General features: G+C 37.6%; 1 protein-coding gene across 1 annotated transcript in view; it reads right to left on the bottom strand.

The window, feature by feature from the left end:
* The window catches only part of LOC150085072 (delta(3,5)-Delta(2,4)-dienoyl-CoA isomerase, mitochondrial-like), a 134,276-nt gene that overhangs the window by 45,998 nt on the left and 66,136 nt on the right, over window positions 1-22,142 (bottom strand). The window contains exon 2 of the mRNA XM_090376774.1: window positions 14,587-14,785. Within this exon, the coding sequence (XP_090232900.1) occupies window positions 14,587-14,785 (199 nt within the window). The remainder of the gene's footprint in view (window positions 1-14,586; window positions 14,786-22,142) is intronic.

The following is a 22,142-nucleotide window of genomic DNA, read 5'->3' on the forward strand; positions in this document are numbered from 1 at the left end:
GCTAAAAGCTTTTCTCAGGTTCGAGAGCTCAGACGTCCACCAAGGGACGGAAGAAGGGGAACGAGAACATTTCTGCAATGTAGAGTCACAAACAAAAGAGAATAACTTCATAAATTCTTCAAGATGGGAATTAGTGTCCAGAGAATTCAGAAAAGCAATACAGGTAGGAGTAAAAGTATCCAAAAATTTTGCATCAAAAAGTGACCAATCTATATTAACTGTTCTATATCTGGGAAAATCAGCTGTGTGTCTGGAAGGGCCCAAGGAAACGTTAAATTTAATGTGGAATACAATGGCATTATGGTCACTACCGGACCACGTGGGCTGAACCGACCAAGAATGAATGTTACTGCCAAAGGCTCTGTTGGTAAGAGTTACATCAACACTGGACTGTCCGGAAGCAGAAACAAAAGTTGGAGGTGAATACGGAATGTTCCAAACCGTTAAACCTTTAGAAAAAATTAACTCCTCAAACAACTCACCCTTAAGATTTGGAGGAAAAGAAGACCAGAGCGACGAAGAAGAATTAGAATCTGTCATAATTAGTAGTTTTTCACCAGCTAAATGCGATAATACGTGGTCCAGATAGATTAAAAAAGGCTCAATTGGCTGTACACCTTGTGAACAACGCATGTACAATGATATAGCATAAAACTTTTCAAACGGACCCTCTATGCAGGCGCAGGCAGCAAAATTAGAACACAAGGTATTAATTTTAGTAACAACCAATGAGGGGTCAGCCACCACCAGGGCTGCCCAAACCATAGCCCTGGCATTCCCCCCAGTACCAATATGCTGTATATAAGAAGAGACTATTCGAAACGAAAAAGGAAAGCCTTTAACCAAACCCTTTACTGAATATAATTCTTGTAAACCCATAAACGAAATCTTTTTATCAATTGCAATTTTTGCTAAGTCATTAGTAACCGAAGCTGACCTCTGACAATTGAGTTGTATAACTTTTAGCGAAGGACTAAAAGAAGAATGGAGGATTCTATTGAAAATTAGTTTTTGAGCGAATCAGCTCCTGTGCTCGAATAAATTCCGGGCAGCTAAGATCCCTATAAGAGTGTTTACTATCCTTTCTCCTCACCTTACAGTTAACGCAGCAAGGGGGGGAGTCTTTCTTAGTACAATTGTCAAATTGGTGACCTTGATCACCGCAGTGACCACATACATTAGCAGTTTGTTGACAAGTTTTTGCGGAATGACCATATCCTAAACAACGAAAACAGCGCGAAACAATGGTAAAGTCCTTTACACTGTGGGCTGTCCAGCCCAAGAAAACTCTACAATCCGAACTCAATAAGCAGTGTCTCATTTTCGGGGAAACCTCGAAAACTAAATGACAAGTATTTTTATTTTTCGAGCCAAACCTGAATCTTACTTTAGTATTTGTTTCAAAATCCTTTTTATCAATTTTATTACAGAGATTTTTCTCAAACAAGTCATCCAAAAAGTCCTCATCTGAGGAATCCCCAGGGATGTCAAAAACTACCAAGGTTGGGTTTAACTTCTTAGGATGTTCTATGTGAAGATCGCAGTCCGCAAATTTACCACAATTCTCCAAAGTACGGAGATCATTCTCAGTAGCAGTCTCTATTACTATCCCTTTCTCCCTTAGCTTTCGCACTGATTTAATCTTAACCTTCTTTAACTCTTGCTTAAAATCCGAAGAAAGGAGTTGTTTTACATCTTCGCTTGACGTTACCGTACTGTTTACGCCAGCTTTGACGAAGAGAACGTGTTTCGATTGAGCACCCGAAGGTGGAGGGGCTAGAGCTGGACCAGTTTGAGGTCTTAAATTAGTAGTAGTTACTGTAGCAAACGTGGATGCTGTCGAGGGGTCTGAGGAAACAGACAAGGGTTTGGAGATTTCATCCAATTGCTGCGTCAGCGTATCCAATTTTATTTGGATATCCTTCAATTGGTTATCTTTAGCCAGCAAGCTGGCAGAAACATCCTCAAATTTAGTCAAAAAGTCTTCCACAGTTGCAAGTTTTGTACGAAGTTCTGTGATTTGGAAATCCTTTGATGTTAATAGTTCCTTCAAATAAATATTATCTGTAGCTGCAACCTGCAAAGAAGCAATCTCCTCCTTAAGCTTTGAAGTCGTCTCAACGTCTTTGGCAGCGAAGTCGTTGAAAAATTTCTTCTGTTCCTCCAAAGCAAAGGCCAACTTCTGAATTATCTCCTCCACACCATTCCAAAGTTGCCAAGATGATGTAATAAACTTAGATGGAATGCCCTTATACGAATGTGAAACTTCAGAAAACTGATTCTTATAAAAGTTAAAGGCTGAAATCAATTCAGAAGGATTACTAATGTCCACAATCAAGTTCTTGAGACTCTTAGACTGAGACTCATTCAAAGCCAGAGGGCCTTCAACTTTGGAAGGAGTACTGGTAAGAATCGAACCAATGGGTCCAAACTTCTGTGTAAGAGAACTGTCCAACACTGAAATGTTCAATAGTTGGGGACACTTACCTGTATTATCATCACGAGAAGTACTTGAGCTGGTGGAGCTATCCATTTGGAATGTAATTGTACCTAAAGTTTGATAATGAATAGTTCTGTTTCTACTCACCAGGGGCGTTCAAAAAATTCACAAAAATAAGTATTTTTAATCTGAATTACCACACCAAAAATGAGCAGGATCCGCCCAATAGGTATCGAGAAAAGGGCGATTTAAGTTTAAAAAAAAATAACAGCCCAAACCAGCCCAAAAATAATATTGAAGGCAGGTTTGAGCAAACAAGACAATTATGCTTATATCTGAGTCCCTAATAAGCCAAAACCCCCAAAACTTTATGGAGGGGGTCTATAGGGCATAAGAAGAAAGTATACTAAAGGGCAAAATATTAGGAGCACCCAAACAAAAGTTACAAAATTTAAAAGACATAGTGATAAAAATGGCAATTCAAGTATACACAATATTTTCAAGGTAACTATTGGTTACCAAAACAAATATATTATAGTCAATGATAATGTTTATATAACAGTGCAGCCAATAATCTGCACCAAAGATAGTATAACAAGCTAAAATGGTATTACCAACAGTCTGTAATAACTCAATATACAAAAACGCTATAGGTTATAGCTACACCACAAAATGGCGACTCCCATATGGAGGCAGCCATGCAAACACAAAATGGTGACTTAACAAAAGTCCGCCAAAACTCAATGACCTTTAAGCCTATTGGTCAAAGAGAATGGGGAAGACAGTATGGCTGCCAGTATTATTCCAATTTATTTGGTAGGCAAGAGCTGAAAAAATATAAATCATGGTAATGGCTGGCTATTTGCACAAAACAAATTAATCTTCAGTACCCCAGTGCAACAATCAGCCACCCTAGAGTTCCAGAATGGTGTCAAGACCTTTAACAACCCCAAGCTTGAGGGTCAAAGGCCAAAGCAGAAAAAAAAAAAAAAAAAAAAAAAATTCTGTAAGTGAAGGGAAACAACAACGTTAAGTGTCAGCCATTGTTCAATGTTATCAATAGCGATAATTTCAATAAAAAATGCAAACTAAGGATGAGGAGCAGAGCGCTATCCCTTCACTCACAGAGCCAAGAAAGTTATGAGTACACTCACCATAATTTCTTTGTTATGGGGACATACTTTTACAAAGGTGGGGTGGCCTAGAAAACACTGAAAAAGATAAATCCTGGGAGACTAAGAAAAACACGTCTGAGCGTATATAGAGACCTCATGCGTTGTTATGAATAGGGACAGAGGTATGCGTATGCATTATCTGTTTGAAACTATTATCCTAAGTACGGATGAACGGTTTTGCTTAACACGTTCCCGAGCTATTTCCGCTTCCAGTTCAGACCATGCGCCGACTGCACCACGTGTCATACAGAAAGGACAGACAGGGTAGGAAGAGAGTAGTAGTAGTAGTAGTAGTAGTGGCACTTGATGCAAGAAAGCAAGTGTAGGAGCATATGCAGCATCAGCCAAAAAAAAAAAAAAAAAAAAAAATCACACCATACCCTCCAATTGCCTGTCCAGTTCCTCCTTAAATTTATTTAACCTATCAACTTCCACAACGACAGATGGAAGTTTGTTCCAGCAATTAACCACCCGCTGGCTAAAGGCAAATTTCCGCACATCTATTCTACATCTATCCTTTCTTAATTTGAACTTATGTCCCCGTAGGTTCGTATTCTGAACAAGTGGGAGGATCCCATCAGAATTCAGCGTGCTCAACCCATTCAAGGCCTTATAGACCTCAATCAGATCACCGCGCAGGTGCTAGTCTCCAGCCACTGCAATTTGCAGAACTTAAGCCTCTCTTGGTAAGAGGATCCCTTCATTCCCCTCACCAATCGTGTTGCTCTTCTCTGTACACGCTCAAGCAAATCTACATCCTTCCTAAAATGAGGCCTCCAGACCTGTACGCAGTACTCAAGGCGTGACCTGACCATTGCCTTATACAGAGGGACAATCACCTCCTTTTCCCTGCTAGCAAAATTCCTATATATCATTGACAAAACCCCATGACCTGCCCTAGCAGCCTGTCTACATTGCTCAGAAAACTTCATATCTGACTGCACAATTACTCCCAGGTCTTTTTCATTTTCTACCACCTTAAGTGTAGTACCACACAGTTGGTACGTTTCTCTGGGGTTACTTCTACCCATATGCAGTACTTTGCATTTGTCAAGGTTAAACTTCAGTTGCCACTTCTTAGCCCATCTGCCCAAATTATCTAGATCCTGTTGCAGTAGCACACTGCCATTACTGTCATTAACAACCCTGCCAACCTTCGTGTCATCTGCAAACTTCGACATTAAGCCTGATATACCTTCATCAATATCATTGATAAATATACAAAACAACAGTGGACCCAACACCGAACCCTGTGGGACTCCACTAATAACATTAGTCCACGAAGAGCAGCACCCATTGATTACCACCCTCTGTCTTCTCCCACTTAACCATCCTTTTATCCATTGTAGCAACTTACCCTTAATACCATTCTGCTCCAATTTGAACAGTAGTCTTCCATGCGCAACAGTGTCAAAAGCTTTCCTGAAATCCAAGTATATGATATCAAAATTATTTTTTGCATCCAGTTCCTTTGTGACCACATCATAATAGCCAATCAAATTTGTCAGACAAGACTTTCCCTTAACAAACCCATGCTGTGTCTGAATTATTGCTGCAGTCTTGTCTAGATGATCCTGCAATGCATCTTTAACCAGTGACTCCATTATTTTACCCGGAACAGAAGTTAAACTAACTGGTCTGTAATTATTCGTGTCACCCTTCGAACCTCCTTTGTAAATTGGGGATACATTTGCACATCTCCAGTCCGTGGGAACCTCCCCTGAATCCAAGGATGCTCTCATAATTATGGCTAAGGGTTTGCTTAGTTGCTTTGCCGCCTCCTTTAATATAACTGGATAGATCCCATCCGCCCCAGGTGCCTTTCTTATGTTTAACTTCAACAATTTCTCCTCCACTTTGCTCTCAGTTATTACAAAATCATTAAGCACACTGCTACAATTTGATAACCTTCTTCCATTTTCAAACTGTAATGATTCCTCACGTGAAAGATGATATCTGCTCTACAACGTCATCAACCTTTGCCCTGGCAGACATACCCTGGTCCTGTTCCACCTATCCTTTTTACATAGCATGTTCCCCGTTTCCCTGACAATAGAGTCACCAACAACTAATAGTTCCTGTGGGACCAGCGCAATGCTGTTAGTTCAGAAACAAAATCTAAGGAAGTGTATCCAGTTGACACAGGTGTACAGTGCAATGTTGAGTGTTTGTTGTGACAAACACTGGAAAAGGAAAAATGCGAGTAGGAGTACGTTATAGGCCTAATGATTCTGATGAGTACAATGAACACTTGTGCAGAGAAATAGAATGAGCCAGTAAATCAGAATGTCTTGTAATGGGGGATTTTAACTTTCCAGATATTGATTGTAATTTGTGGGTTGGTCACTCACACGCAAGAAAGACTTGTGGATTCATTTGATGATTGTTTTCTATAGCAACATGTTCGAGGATCAACCAGAGAGTGTAATACCTTTGATCTGATTATCAGCAGTGATGACATATGCATTAGGAATTTTCAGATAAAGGAAAGACTAGGTGACAATGATCAGTGTATTGATGTGGGATTTCCTTAAAAATGTAACTAAGATCAAGGGTAAAGGGAAGGGTTTTTGTTTAGGTAACTACAGAGTTCTCAGACAGTTTTTAAATTTTATAGAGTGCAATCAACTGATCATGTTACTAACAGTGAAATCTATTGGGAAGCCTTCCGTAACTCAATCTTGGAGGCTATTAGGCTTTTCATAGCAACTAAGAAATACTGTTCAAGGTTCAGGCCTAAATGGATGACAGATGAACTAATGAGGCTCGTGGCAGAGAAGAAAAATGCATGGGATGCATATAAATAAGGCGACACAGAAGCCAATGACAGATAAGCTAGTCTATAATCAAGTCACAAAGGAGGTTAGGCAGGTGGGGGCAGATTATAAGAAATCTTTAGCAAAGGACACAAAGAAAAACAGCAAACAGTTCTTTACTGATGTAAACTCTAGAGGGAAGGGGATGAATCAGATTGGTCCACTTAACATAGATGGTTTGACCATTGATGATCCTGCTCAAGTAGCTGATAAACTGAATGAGCATTTTGCATCTACATTCACACGAGTTATTCAAGGAGGAGAATGACAGAAGCTTATCAAACTAACAGAGCTAAGTGATTTTGTGATTGTTATTTTTGGTTTTTTAGGAGCATTAGCAACTAAGGCCATATTGCTCCGGGATATGCAGTGGTCATTCCCTGACCTTTCTGCATCCTCCGTATTTGGTGGTGACGGGCTCAAACCCCGGTCTAATCAAAAAGCGTGTGCTACGCACTGCTCCTTTCCACCTGGCTACAGAGATGCCCCTTACTGCAATGGATAAAGGGATGGTTGAGTGGGAGATGGCAGAGTGGTAATAAATGGACACAGCTCTATGTGGACTAATATTATTAGCGGAGTCCCCCCAGGGTTCGGTGCTGCAACTGTTGTTTTGTGTATTTATCAATGATAACGAAACAGGCCTACGCGCTCTGGATTCATTAAGAAATTTATTATAGTTACACACAGAGCGTACAAATAAAGAAGAAATATATATTTCTTCTTTATTTGTACGCTCTGTGTGTAACTATAATAAATTTCTTTATCAATGATATCGATGAAGGTATTGTTAATGACACTAAAGACATTGACACTAAAGACACTAAAGACAGTACACTACTGCAACAAGATCTAGAAAAGTTAGACAGATGGGCTGAGAAGTGTCAACTGAAGTTTAACATTGACAAATGCAAAGTACTGCATATGGTTAGCAGAAACCCATTCTCCACCTACTGAGTGTAGTACAAACTCTGGTGGAGAATGAAAAAGACCTGGGGGTTATTGTGCAGTCAGGTATGAAGTTCTCTGAACAGTGCAGATGGGCTGCCAGAGCAGGTCATAGAGTTTTGTCAATGATATATAGGAATTTTGCTAGCAGAGACAAGCAGGTGATTATCCCTTTGTATAAGGCAATGGTCAGGCCACACCTTGAGTACTGTATACAGGTCTGGAGGCCTCATTTTAAGAAGGATGTAGATTTGCTAGAACGAGTACAGAGAAGGGCAACAAGATTAGTGAGTGGAACAAAGGGGTGTGCTTATGAAGAAAGGCTTAAGTTCTGCAAGTTGCAGCATCTGGAGATATGAAAGCCAGTTGTAGAATAGATGTGCAGAAGTTTGCCTTTAGCCAACGGGTAGTTGATTGCTGGAAAAGACTTTCATCTGTTGTTGTGGAAGTTGATAGCTTAAATAAATTTAAGGCTGAACTAAAACATTGAGTGACCGGATGGGAAGGATTTTTTTTTTTTTTTTTTTTTTGGCTTATGTACAAGCTTGCTTTCTTGCAACATATGCCTCAACTAATGCTAATGCTAAATAGTCAGCATCACTGTGAAGCAGCAGAGCCAGGTTTGCTTATTGGTGATAATGCTTCTGGGAGGGGAGAGAAGCCATCTCAGGTTTGGTCTTCAGGGGGTTGAAATGAGTGCACCAGGTCCTACACTGAAAATGTGCCTCATATCAAATCAAAACCCCCCAAATTCTAGAACCAACCCTATCCCATTCTGTGGCTTAGTCCTTGTGTTGCCTACTAATGAGAAGACAGGGTTAGTTTGAAATACCATTGCACTCTGTAACTAACTGCTAAATTTAACCCTTTCATAACTAAGCACATTAATGAACGAGCAGGTAATAGAGGTCATACATATTACTTAATAAAGGACATCAGTTATGAAATCATGAACTGCAAGGCAAGATACTATTAGTCAGCGTAGATGAGGAAAAAAAAAAAAAAAAAAGCAGGATATTCTTCAGTGTCAGTTCACTCTTCAAATGTGTTGCATAGATCAGCTTACATTATCTTGCATTATGTAATACCCAATGGTCTAGTTAGCTGATTGGTTGTTACATGGCCTTCATAAACATCACCAGCCATGTGATCAAAACTTGCCTCAATTTTCTCACTAAAATTGGGACTGGTTTAAGCTACTATCAAGGTTGAAGCTATGGCAATTCAAGTAATGCAAATAGTAGATTTCAGGAATGCAAGCAAAGAAAAAAAGAACACTTCAGTAAAGAAGCAGGGTATTATTTCAATGTAGGTATTTAAATAGTCTGACAAAAATAACATTGCTGCATTCTGTTTTGACTGTCTGAGGTCACTTTTATTGCTCTAACAGAGCCTGAGTTTGTTGTTGATACTGCAATACATTGTATGTCAAAAAAATAGTTCTACCTTTCTGCAAGAGGTCATATGTGACAGGCCAATAGCAAAGGAGAAGTATGCGCAGCAGCAATAAGATCAATTTCTAATGTATTGCATTAAAACCATTTGATATGCCTTGTGCTTTTAACATATGACGAATTGCAGTATCAATGTTATGCTCTTTAGAAACAACTATGTTTATCCACAAGCTAACCTAACTCTTTAGGTATTAATGATTAATATCAATTTTAACTGAAATAACACTGCTCAGTGTTATTTCATTCGGGTGAAATGTCTTTGAGCTTCTAATAAATAATGATAATGGATACACCTAGAGGGTGATGTTATTCAGTTAAAATATAATTTAGTTCAGGTTAACTCAGAGACAAATGTAGTAACTTCTAAAGAACCCAAGATAAAGATCAATAACTGGAGATACAAAAGTATCCCCCACCAGACAGTTGCAAAAAAATGCAAGGCAGTGTTATTTTTTCAAACAAATAAAAGAACAAGGATCTGCTTGACTTCATGTGTAGGTACACATTTAACTGTATATATATCATCTTAATCATAAATATGCTATAAATTGCTGCAGTGGTGGTGTTGTTTTTTTTTTTTTTTTTTAATTTATTTGTGAATTGTGTTTTGCATATCAAGGTCAATGGTAGTGAATCTGGAAAAATCTTTCAAAGACATGCCAAATGCTCAAATCATTCTGAAACATGTTGTGATAATGCTGTAAATGCATTTGTTCTGTGATACATATTAGCATTAATAGTGGCAAATGATGCACAAAAAGAAACGTATACAGCAGCAACCAAAAAAAAACTCAATTCATCTAACCATTCCCTCAAATAATTGTCTAGTTTTTCCTTGAATTTATTTAAGCTATCAACTTTCACAACAACAGATGAAAATCTGTTCCAGCTATCAACCACCTGATGGCTAAAGGCAAACTTCTATACATCTATCTTGCAACTGTCCTTCCTCAATTTGAATTTGTGGCCCCCCTCAACATGCATAGTCTGAGCAAGAGGAAGAATCCCATCATCGATGAGCCTGCTGAATCCATTCAAAGCCTTAAACACCTCAATCAGATCATCTGTGTGAACATAGTACCAAATCAGGTGCCTAGTCACCAGACACTGCAATTTGCAGAACTGAAGCCTTTTTTGGTTCTTACCAAAAGCTTCCCTTTATTCCCCTTACCAATCCCATTGCCCTTTTCTGTACTTGTTCTAGCAGCTCTACATCAATCCAAAAATGAGGCTGCTAGACCTGTATGCAGTACTCAATATATGGCCTGACCACTGCCTTATAAAATGGTATAATCACATGCTTATCCCTGATAGAAAAATTTCTATATCATTGACACAACCCCATGTGCTCTACTATCTGCCTGACTGCACTGCTCACAGAACTTTATCTGCTAGCCACATACAGAACTTTACATTTGTGCTACCCACACGCAGAACTTCATATTTGTCAATGTTAAACTTCAGTTGCCATTTCGCAACCTGTCTGTCTACATTTTCTGGATTCTGTTGCAGTAGCACACGATCATTACTGCCATTAATCAACCTGCCCACCTTTCTATCATTTGCAAACTTGGATAATAAGTCTGATATCCCTTCATCAATATCACTAATAAATATAGAAAACAAGATTGGGCTAAACTGTGAACCCTGGGAGTCACTGAAGAGCAGTGTCCATTGATTACAACTCTGTCTTCTCCAGTTTGTACAGCAGTCTTATGTGCAACAGTATCAAACGCCTTCCTGAAATCCAAATATATGATATCAAAATTATTTTTTTTGCATTCAGTTCCTTTGTGACCAAATGGTAATAAAACTGGTCAGAGAAGATTCCCCTCAACAAACCCAAGCTGTGTCTGAAGTGTAATTGCAGCCTTGATTACAAGATCCTGCATCAATTCTTTAACCACTGATTCAATTATTTTTCCTGGAATGGAAGTTAAATGATAGATCTGTAATTACTTGTGTTGCCCTTTGATCCCCTTTTGTGAATTTTGGATACACTTGCATATTAGCATTAGTTGATGCAATAAAGCAAGTTTATATAGCATCAGCAAAAAAAAAAAAAAAAAACACCTTCCCATTTCACCCATCTGGTCACTCCAAATATTTGTCTAGTTCAGCCTTAAATTTATTTAAGCTGTCAAGTTTCACAACAACAGATGGAAGTCTGTTCCAGCAATCAACTACTCGCTGGCTAAAGGCAAACTTCCACACATCGATTCTACAACTGGCTTTCCTCAATTTGAATCTATGCCCCCCCTCAGGTTCTTAATCTGAGCAAGTGGAAGTATCCAATCAGCATTGAGCCTGTTCAAACCGTTCAAGTCCTTACAACACCTCAATCAGATCACCTCGCAGGTGCCTAGTCTCCAGATGCTGCAACTTGTAGAATTAAGCCCTGCTTGGTAAGAGCACCCCCTTTGTTCCTCTCACCAAACTTGTTGCCCATCTCTGTACTCGTTCTAGCAACTCTACATCCTTCCTAAAATGAGGCCTCCAAACTTGTATGCAATACTCAAAAGTGTGGCCTGACCATTGCCTTATACAAAGGGATAATCACCTCCTTGTCTCTGCTAGCAAAATTCCTATATATCATTGACAGCAGCCCATCTGCACTGTTCAGTGAACTTCATATCTGACTGCACAATTACCCCCAGATCTTCTTCATTCTCCACCTCCCATCTCTGTGGAACCACACCGGAATCTAAGGATTCTCACGTAATTATGGGTTTGCTTACTTCCTTCACTAACTCTAATATAATAGAGTCCATTCACCCCAAGTGCTTTTATGTTTAACTTCAATGATTTCTCATCCACTTTCCTCTCTATTATTACAAAATCATATAGCTCCCTATTAGAGTTTTTGACAAACACCTGACATCAACTTCACTAAAGAATTCAAGTGTGAATGCAGAGGCAAAATACTCATTCACTTTATCAGTATTCTGAGCAAGATCACTCAACCATTGATATAAAGTGGATGAATGTGATTCATCCCCTATCTTCTGGTATTTACATAAGTAAAGAAGTTTTGCTGCTTTTCTTTGCATCCTTTTCCAAAGATTTCTTGAAATCTCCCTTTGGTTGTCTAACCTCCTTTGTGATTTGATTACAGACTAGTTTATATCTACCATATACTTCTGTGTTGCCTGATAATTTATATGCATCCCATGCATTCTTCTTCTTCTCTGCCAGGAGCCTCATTAGTTCATCTGAAATCCATTTAGGTTTTACTCTCATTTTTTGCTTTCCCAGTGCTTACATCACACCAGACTGATTCAACATTGCACTGACTATCTGGGTCAACTGGATACACTGCCTTAGATATTATGTGCTTCTTAAGCATAACCTTCCCCTTTCCTATCCTCTATTCTTTCTGTACACACTGTACTCCCCATATTCAAATTCTGCATCCCCTATATCTGAGTGACACCACATCTCTGACATCCCAACAATGTCCACATTTGATGTCTTGACCAGCACTTCAAATTCATCAAATTTATTTACTATGCTCCTAGAATTTGTGTAAATGCAAGTATACCTGTACCTGTTCTTTCTCTTAGTTACTCTAACACAGTCCAGTTAAGGACAATCGTAAGCCCAACTGTAAAATGAAATAAGTAGGCGGTTAACATCATCACTGGTTTGTAGAATTAGCTGCTTCAGAGAATCAAAAAAAAAAAAAAAAAAAAAAAACACAATTCAAATCCTTAAAATGCACTATACTTTCATCGTTATGTGCTCAGTTATAAGAATCAATTTAACGTTTTTTTTTTTTATATTTTTCTAAAGCATATATTTCTGGAGGTCGCAACTATAAAACCAATTCGCAGTTTCCAGTTTATTAGGCATTTGTGTTAGTGCAATCTATTATAACCATGTAGTAAACTCAATCTTATTGCATTTTCAATAATACCGATAGCTGGAATTCTGTTTGTTTTTACATTATGGTGAAATTTGTTTCCCCTTCCATGAAATCTTCAATTATATAAAAAACAAATTTTCAGAATCTTCTCTTCATTCCTATTTTTTAAGCTTTGTAAACTTGTTACTCTCTATCTCACTTGAACATATTGTGTTATTTGCAATTTGTGTATGCTGTGTTCTTTGTTATTGATTGCTTATCTTTTTTACTGTTTTAAATTTTACAACCAAACAAAAAAAAAAAAAAAAAAAAACCCAGTGAACAGAAACATCAATTAGTTAGTATGTACATTATATATTACAGTATTAATTAAGCTATGTATGTAAGCGTAAATTTATTTTATTTTGCTAATCTCTGGGAAATATTCTTATGATTTTCACAATTCATTTAATTTTGTTAATTGGTAAGGTAATAAAGTGTAAATTTGTGCTTAACATATCTTTACTTTTATAGCCTATGGATAATATTCCTCCTATTTTTGCTTATTAGAATTGCCATTTAATAGAATTAAAATTCAATTCACATATGCGATCCAATGATCGGCACTTACTACATATTATATATGTGGATGGTATTTTATTATGGAGAGTCCATTGTATGTGATTTGATTATACATTGAACCAATCATAAAGCGGAGATCCACTGTATTTTTAACTATTTACATGGAACTTCTCATGACTTGGGCAGCTGCTTAATCGGGCCAAGTGCGCTAGTCCCAAATAACCAGAATCCACTGTACTCCCTTCTATCGAGTCTGGACAGAATTGCAGACACTTTCAAATTTAACCTTAACATCTTTTTTTCCTACATTACTCCGTACTTGTTAAGTAAATCTGAAGATTTACTTAACAAGTACGGAGTAAAGTAAAGTAAGTAAAGTAAATCTGCAGATCTCCTACTCTTAATATAGTTTGTGCTAATGTGTACAACAATATTACATTCTTAAAGCACTTGATAGCACCACAAAAGATTAATATCTCAGAAATTAGAAACAAAAGATTTGCATATTTGACATTTCTGCAAAGAGTTTTGTCAAAATCATACATATTTATCCCTTATACAAGGTTTCACATAAATGGTTCACCTAAAAATTATTCTCCTTTGAAGCAGTCTTCTTATATGGAAATACACTTGGTCCAGTGACCTGCCAAAATAAGTTTATTGCAGAAAGCACTTCTGGACTCCATTTCATTATAACCCATATAGTACCTCTTTCAATTTTTGCTGGATCTCTAAAATGGTCATTAAATTTCTTTCCTCTGAGTTCAAATGTTAGTCTCAGAAAAAATTAAATTACAAGATCTGAACTGAACAGAGTGCAGAGAGCCAGTGCCATGTTGTTCTAGACTAGAAATTTTCATACAGAGTGAGCAATGTAAACAAACAGTTTTACTGTTGTGATAAAGCAACTAATTTTTTCCAATAATTTCCTGGATGTTTGAGCCTGAAAGGCTTTGAAAGACACTAAGACTCCATGATAAAAAGGTGCAACCTGATGCAAACTTACTATTCTTTAAAATCACTCATCCTAGTAAAACAAAAATTGAAAAGGGTAATCCATGTGATTGTATTGCAGGTGCACAAAATAACATTGGAGCAAACTAGATGTGGGATCGGTGCCAAAATTCTAACGAAAGGTCCAATATATAATATCACCAGTGGGAGAACTCCATACCATCATTCATGTTACCAGAGTAAGGGAAACATGTAAGCTTTTGGGTAGTATTACATAAAATAAGCTGCTTTTTTTTCTGCATGTTCATTTACTTTACCATATTTTATTCTACACTACAAAAAAAAAAAATGAAAAAAAAAAAACTATACTCACCTCCAGAACATCTTGTTCATAGCATTATATGCTGGACGGTTTAGTTCTACATGGAGTACTCTGGAATGTGGGGAAGTAACTGTAAGAGTTTCATACTCATAGCGAGCAGTAAAAGCTTCAGACATCGATCTAGTAAATGTAATTCCCAGTACATTTTGAAATGGATTTAGAAGCTGAAATGTTCTTGTGGCAGTTTTACCTTCAAAAGATTTAATCAGAGAAGTTTTTAAAAAAAAATAAAGCACGTACATATGCTTATGAAAGTATACAGAGAACTTTCATAAAAATCTTTACAGTTTAAGGACTTTAAGTAACTGGATATTTTGGAAATTATTTCTATAATAAGATTTTATCTCAATTTTGTTTTTTTTTATCCCCAGAAAAAAAAAAATAATTGACAGCAAGAACAAATCCTTTCATTTGAAATGATTTTGAAACATTGGAAACCAATGCATATAAAAAAATATTACATTTCTTTGCTACAATGCAACATGGGACCTTTATATATATATATATTTTATATATTTTCTGTTTAAAACACATTGCTCCTTGCTGGCTACAATCCTGTTTGTGAGATATAAACTTAATGATGTCATATATACATCATTAATGCATTCCTTAATAGTATCTACTACCCTTAGTCCTCTACCTTACTATACAACAGGGTAATCCTCAAAACCCTCTATGTGTACCCACATTTAGGCTATTGTGACTACGACATCACAGAAGGCTCTAAGGAGGATTATCATTTTTGCTCCTGGATCCGTTTAATTTCCCCTAGAACCTACAGCAGTGAGAGTTTTCTGTAGATTATGCTATCAAATTTTTCTTTTATTAAATAAGACATTTATTGACATTTCTTATATACAAACATTTTTCTGCTGTCACATTAAGCTTCCAAATAAAAAAATGACAACTTTCATACAGAGACCTGGGAATATAATATACAATAAACTACCAACTCCTCTGTCATTAAGACATACAGATTATTTAATTAACCAAGCCTTACAAATACCTCAATGGTCCTCCATACATAATTTCTCTCCAGACTCCAATTTAATTGCATCCCTCTTACCATCAATTATCTAACCACTGATTATGTTTATCTTATTATTACTTCTCACTATAAAAAAAAAAATTATGATCAAGAATCAATACCTTATAAGAATTTCTGCTGTCACAAATATTAACCTCTGAATGCCTTCTTTTCATATACTCATTAACACTAAATTTTTTTTTCATTCTATCTCATTGCCCAACCTACCTCCCATGGTCTAACATACCTACCTCCCTATACAGCTATCAATACTCCAAAACAGAATAAGCCCTAAGATAAACATATATATATTCACATATAAGTTCTCTCTCATTTCTTTTTAATGTCTTCTACCAATGCCCACCACTCACAGAAAATCCTTGCTTACAACAAAAACTTACCTTACCTCTTATGCATACCTTTAATTTACCCCCTTTATTGGAAATTCCCTTTCACAAAGCTTTCAGCCTCTTATCTTACTTCTATTCTCAACCCAACAGCAAACTTAAATGTCCTGCCCCCAAACACAGATACAACAACAACTCTTAAAAAGAAGCAGAAAAATCATGACTCTCACTAACCAAATCTGCTAGTTACTGTACTGGGTGAGCATGTTATCATCCTTCTGCTTCTTCCATACCATCACAAGATTTGTGTCGCAGTCTGCCCTCTGAATTATCAAAATCCTCCAGAGTGTGATGCTTGATGTCTTGGCTGTCACTTTGCCAGTACCTTCGTGTCCTGTTGTATTTCACTCCAGTAGCTCTTCAACACTTCATCTAGGAATACTTCATTGGAAATACTCCAAATATTCTTCTTCCGTTTAATCTTTCCACTGCATAACTCTACAATGCTATATCTTCTTTCACCACACATTCTTCAACCCTGTGTCTCCTTTTATTTTTGTTCTTTGTATTCCCTGCTACACCAATGTTCCATAATACTATTAACCCTACACTCATCTTACATTGCAGACATCCTTTCGCACACTCTTTCTAGAGTAACTCTTCATTCTCAGCTTCTCTCCCAACAACGTCCCACAACAGACTGCCTCTCTCCTCTTCCAAATTTTCTCCACCTACAGTTACAATTCATCTAATCTGTATCCTATTACAATTTTTCCATCTCTCTTATTTGTTTGCAAAATATTATCCATTTACCCCTATTTACTACTTTCTGTCCCTTCTCAATTATTTCTCATTGAAATACTGATGTACTTTGTTTTTGCCACCTGCTGTGTTGATGTGACAACAATAGCATTCTGTCTGCCACTAACTCTGGCTACAAGGCTCTTTCTTTGATGTCCTGAACTCTTTGTTTCACCCCCATTTCCTTGTTTACAGACTAACCCCTGGTCTGATATCTGTGCAATTTCCATCCCTACTGCTTTTACCAGTAGTTCCACACCATAAGGAGAAACTTGTTTATGCATTATGTGACTGTCCATGGCTCCCCCAGCTTGTTCCCAGACTACAAAACCATATTATATATCCATAGAGAATTTTTTTGTGGCCCCTTACATTTGCCCTATATATTTATAGCCTTGGAAGTATATACATAGAATTCAAAATAAAGATTAATAACAAACTTAAATGTAAGTAGTGTACTGTCTTTACTTTGCTGATTAGTTTTTTTTTTTTGGGAAAAAAGGAAAGAAATAGTTTAAAATGGGAAACTAAAATTTTATTCTTAATTCTGATGGCATACTGTATAACAAGATCAAAAACATAATTAGAAACATTTGTTACAAAAATACAAAACCCAGCTGCACAATCAGCCAAAAATCAGGTGTAAACTGCTGTACAAAGAATGAACCAAAAACTACTATATTAAGTTAATATACATTTCTGTAATAAGATTATTGCCAAGCTGTTAATATACTTCACCAATTAAAAATGATTAGTGATGGATAGTGAATATCTTACTGGAGGAATACTAAAATTCACACCTAATATGGTTCTAATAGATATTTAAATTCAACTGTTAAGTTAGAATGTTTAATTGCTTTTGATGTATCAAATACACTAGCATGCCACTTCAACCATTAATGGCACTTCACTGGTGGGGAGCTACACACCATATTCAAGCTGAAAGATATCAAAGAAGGCATAAAAATCAAAATTTCAAAACTGAGCTTGTAAGAGCTCAGCATGTTTTGTAGTTACAGGTTAATTCTGAGACATGACTTGCACTGATTTTTGATACAACTGACAAACATGCGAAAGAAAGGAAGGACAATCTTTTCACTGCAACTGGTCTCCAATTGGACGGGCGGGTTTTTTTTTTTTTTAGCTGTCTCTGTACTATAGTGTAAATAAATAACGAGGGAAATAAAATGTTGCTTACTTGTGACATAGTGCAATTCCCCGAATGTCAACCAGCATCCGATGAAAATTATCACAAATAGTTTGTCTATTGGGTAAAATCACTACTCTTCTGTACCATGTGCAAAAGGCATTTGAATCTTGTTAATAACACAAGGAACGATGTAGTTTAGAACTAAAGCCTCAGGTTATGTAAAGAGTTTAACTAATGTACAAGTTAGTGCAATTGCATAACCTGAGGCTTTAGTTCTAAACTACATCGTTCCTTGTGTTATTAACAAGATTCAAATGCCTTTTGCACAGAGCTTATTGGCTCCTCATCAGTGGATGGGCAGGTACCCTGGTGTTACAATGATGACAACCCAGTTACGAAGTATAAATCCACAATACGAGAGATGAACGATGGTGTGAAGTAATTCAGATTACAATATAGTTTAGGGCTAAAGCTTCAGGTTATGTAAAGAGTTTAACTGTCCACAGTAATACAACCCTTTATACATGAATTATTCTATACCACTGATGAGGAGCCAATAAGCTCCAAAACAGTACCATATGGGTAATAGTATCCACTGAGAGTGAGTAACAATAGTCTTCTCCAATGGTGAAGTGTTAGGTATTCAAAGTAGTGCAATAGTCTATGCTGAAAAAAAAGTCGTGAGTTAGGGTTGAATTTGAAAGTGTCTGCAATTCTGCCCAGACACAATAGGAGGGAGTATATGATGAGAGCCTTGTCGATCAATTCGGTCGAAAAATTCTCAGAATGGGCTGTGCTTGTTAACAGGAGAGACTGCTTCTACAGGGTGAGATACACTTAAATAGAAATGGTGCAAGGATATTTGCTGATGCTATCAAGGCAGAGTTAGATGGGTCAGAAAACTGCTAGCTTGGGGGGATACACGGACTAATAGATTAACAGTAGCCACTGGCAGAGGTAAAAGTGATTCTTGCAGTGCTTCTATTGAAATGCAATTGAACAGCAGACTGGAAAGCAAGGCAATGGGAATTTCCAGGACTGTTGGGAGTCCTATTGGAACAAGTAAATACATGGGCTGTGTTAGGGTAACTAAGAGTAGAAACAGGTGCATGTATACCAATGCTAGGAGTATAGTTAATAAATTCTATGAGCTTGAAGTGCTAGTCAAACACATCAAAGGCAGATATCGTTGGGATTTCAGAGATGTGGTGTCACAAAGACATAAGCAGTGCACAATTGGAATTTGGGGAGTACAATACAATATGTACAGAAAGGGAGGACAGGTTATGCTGTTAGTTAAGAAACAAAATCTAAGGACGTGCATACAGTTGATGTCGGTGGACAATGCAATGTTGAGTCTGTTTGGTGTGACATAAGCACTGGGAAATGAAAAGTGAGAGCAGGTGTGTGTATAGGCCTAATGAATCTAATGAGCAATTGTGCAGAGAAATAGTGGGCGAGTAAACTAGTCTTAAAATGGGGGATTTTAATTTCCCAGAGATTGACTGGAATCTGTGGGTTGGTCACTCACACTAGCAAGGCTTTTGTGGATTTTTTGGATGATTGTTTGCTACAGCAGCATGTTCGGGAGGCAACTAGAGGGAGTAATACTCTTGATCCGATTATCAGTAGTGATTCATTATGCATTAAGAATCTGCAGATAAAGGAACCACTAGGAGCCAGTGATCACAGTGTGCTAAAGTAGGATTTACTCAAAGAGGTAAGGAAAGCAAAAACCCTTCCCCTTACCATCAAGGGTAAGGGAAGGGTTTTTGCTTTCGAAAAGGTGACTATGGTGGTCTGAGACAGTATTTAAAATTCTATACGGTGGGACCAACTGATGATGTTACCAACAGGAAATTCCAAATGGGAAGCATTCAAAGAATTAATCTTGGAAGCTACTAGGCTTTTCATACCAACTAAGAAATACTGTTCAGGATTTAGGCCTAAATGGATGTCAGATGAACTAATGAGACATGTGACAGAAGAAAAATGCATGGGATACATATAAAATGACAGGTGACACAGAAGCCTATGACAGATATAAGCTGCTCTGTATCCAAGTCACAAAGGAGGTTAGGCAGGCGAAGGCAGATTATGAGAAATGTTTGGTAAAGGATGCAAAGAAAAACAACAAAGTTCTTTATTTATGTAAACTCTAGAAGGAAAGGGATGAATCAGATTGGTCAACTTGATATCAATGGTTCAACTGTTGTCGATCCTGCTCAGGTAGCTAAAAAACTAAACGAATATTTTGCATCTACATTCACATGAGGAGTTATTCAAGGAGGGGAATGCCAGAGGTGTATTAAACCCTTGCTTGTTTGTTATTTGGTTTTTAGGAGCATAAGCAACTAAGGCCATATTGTTCCGGGATATGCAGTGGTCATTCCCTGACCTTTCCGCATCCTCCTTATTTGGTGGTGACGGGCTTGAACCCCGGTCTAATCAAGAAGCGTGTGCTACGCACTACTGCTCCTTCCCACCTGGCTACGGAGGTGCCTAAACCCTTGCAGTAAGCTAGATAATATTGTAATAACTGAGAGTAAACTGGAGGAGAAATTGTTGAAGATAAACATAACAAAGGCACCTGGGGGTGGACGGAATCTATCCAGTTATATTAAAGGAGGTGGCAAAGAAAGTAAGCAACCCCTTAGCCATAATTATGAGAGCTTCCTTGGACTCTGAGGAGGTACCCTTGACTGGAGATGTGCAAATGCACAAAGGAGGATCAAAGAGAGACAGGTAATTAATGACCTGTTAGTTTAATTTCCGTTCCAGGGAAATTAATGGAGGTTCATCTAGACAAGACTTCAGTTATAGCTCGGACACAGCATGGGTTTGTTAAGGGGAAGTCTTGTCTGACCAATTTGAATGGATACTATGATGTAGTCACAAAGGACCTGGATGCAAAGAATAATTTTGATATCATATATTTGGATCTTAGAAAGGCCTTTGATACTGTTGCACATGGAAGACTGCCGCACAAATTAGAGCAGTGTGGCATTGGAGGCAAACTGCTGCTATGGATAAAGGGATGGTTGAGTGGGAGAAGACAGAGTGGTAATCAATGGACACTGCTCTTCGTGGACTAATGTTATTAGTGGAGTCCCTCAGGGTTCAGTGTTGGGTCCATTGTTGTAAATGATATTGATGATGGTATATCAGGCTTAATGTCCAAGTTTGCAGACGATACAAAGGTTGGCAGGGTTGTTAATGACACTAATGACAGTACGCTGCTGCAGCATGTTCTAGAAAAGTTGAGCAGATGGGCTGAGAAGTGGCAAATGAAGTTCAACATTGACAAATGTAAAGTACTACATATGGGAAGCAGTAACCCCAGAGTAACGTATCAACTCTGGTACTACAACTGACTGTAGTAGAGAATGAAAAAGACCTGGGGATAATTGTGTAGGCAGATATGTTTTCTGAGCAGTGCAGACAGTCTGCAAGAGTAGCTCATGGTGTCTTGTCAATGATATATAGGAATTTTTCTAGCATGGATAAGGAGGCGATTATCCCCTTGTATAAGGCAATGGTCAGGCCACACCTTGAGTGCTGTATACAGGTCTGGAGGCCTCATTTTAAGAAGGATGTAGAGCTGTTGGAACGAGTACAGAGAAGGGCAACAAGATTAGTTAATGGAACAAAGGGTTGCTCTTACGAAGAAAGGCTTAAGTTTTGTAAATTAGAGTGTCTGGAGACTAGGCACCTGCGAGGTTATCTGATTGAGGTATATAAAGCCTTGAATGGTTTGAGCATGCTCAATGCTCATGGGATTCTTCCTCTTGCTCAGAATAATCACCTGAGAAGGCATAAATTCAAATTGAGGAAAGACTGTTGTAGGACAGATGTGCAGAAGTTTTGCCTTTAGCTAGCGGGTGTTTGATTACTGGAACAAAACTTCCATTGTAGAAGTTGATAGCTTAAATGGAGTCAAACATTGGAGTGAGTGGATGGGTGAAATAAGGGTTTTTTTTTTTTTTTTTTTTTGGCTGTGCTCTATAAGCTTGCTTTTTTGCATCATGTGCCTTTGCTAATATCATGGCAACTCGTGAAGGTATTCACAATTTTGAGACACACTTAATGATGCCAATTTATAACTACTTAAGTAGTTGGCTATGTACTGAAATGATGCAACTGCACTAACTTGTAAATTAGTTAACACAAGGAACTTAAATTGGATTTTTTCACACTGAAGCTGAGTCAATCTGCCTTGTGC

The sequence above is a fragment of the Mastigoproctus giganteus genome, chromosome 6 (genome assembly GCF_048544385.1).
Source record: "Mastigoproctus giganteus isolate SK-2022 chromosome 6, ASM4854438v1, whole genome shotgun sequence".
Lineage (NCBI taxonomy): Eukaryota > Metazoa > Arthropoda > Arachnida > Uropygi > Thelyphonidae > Mastigoproctus > Mastigoproctus giganteus.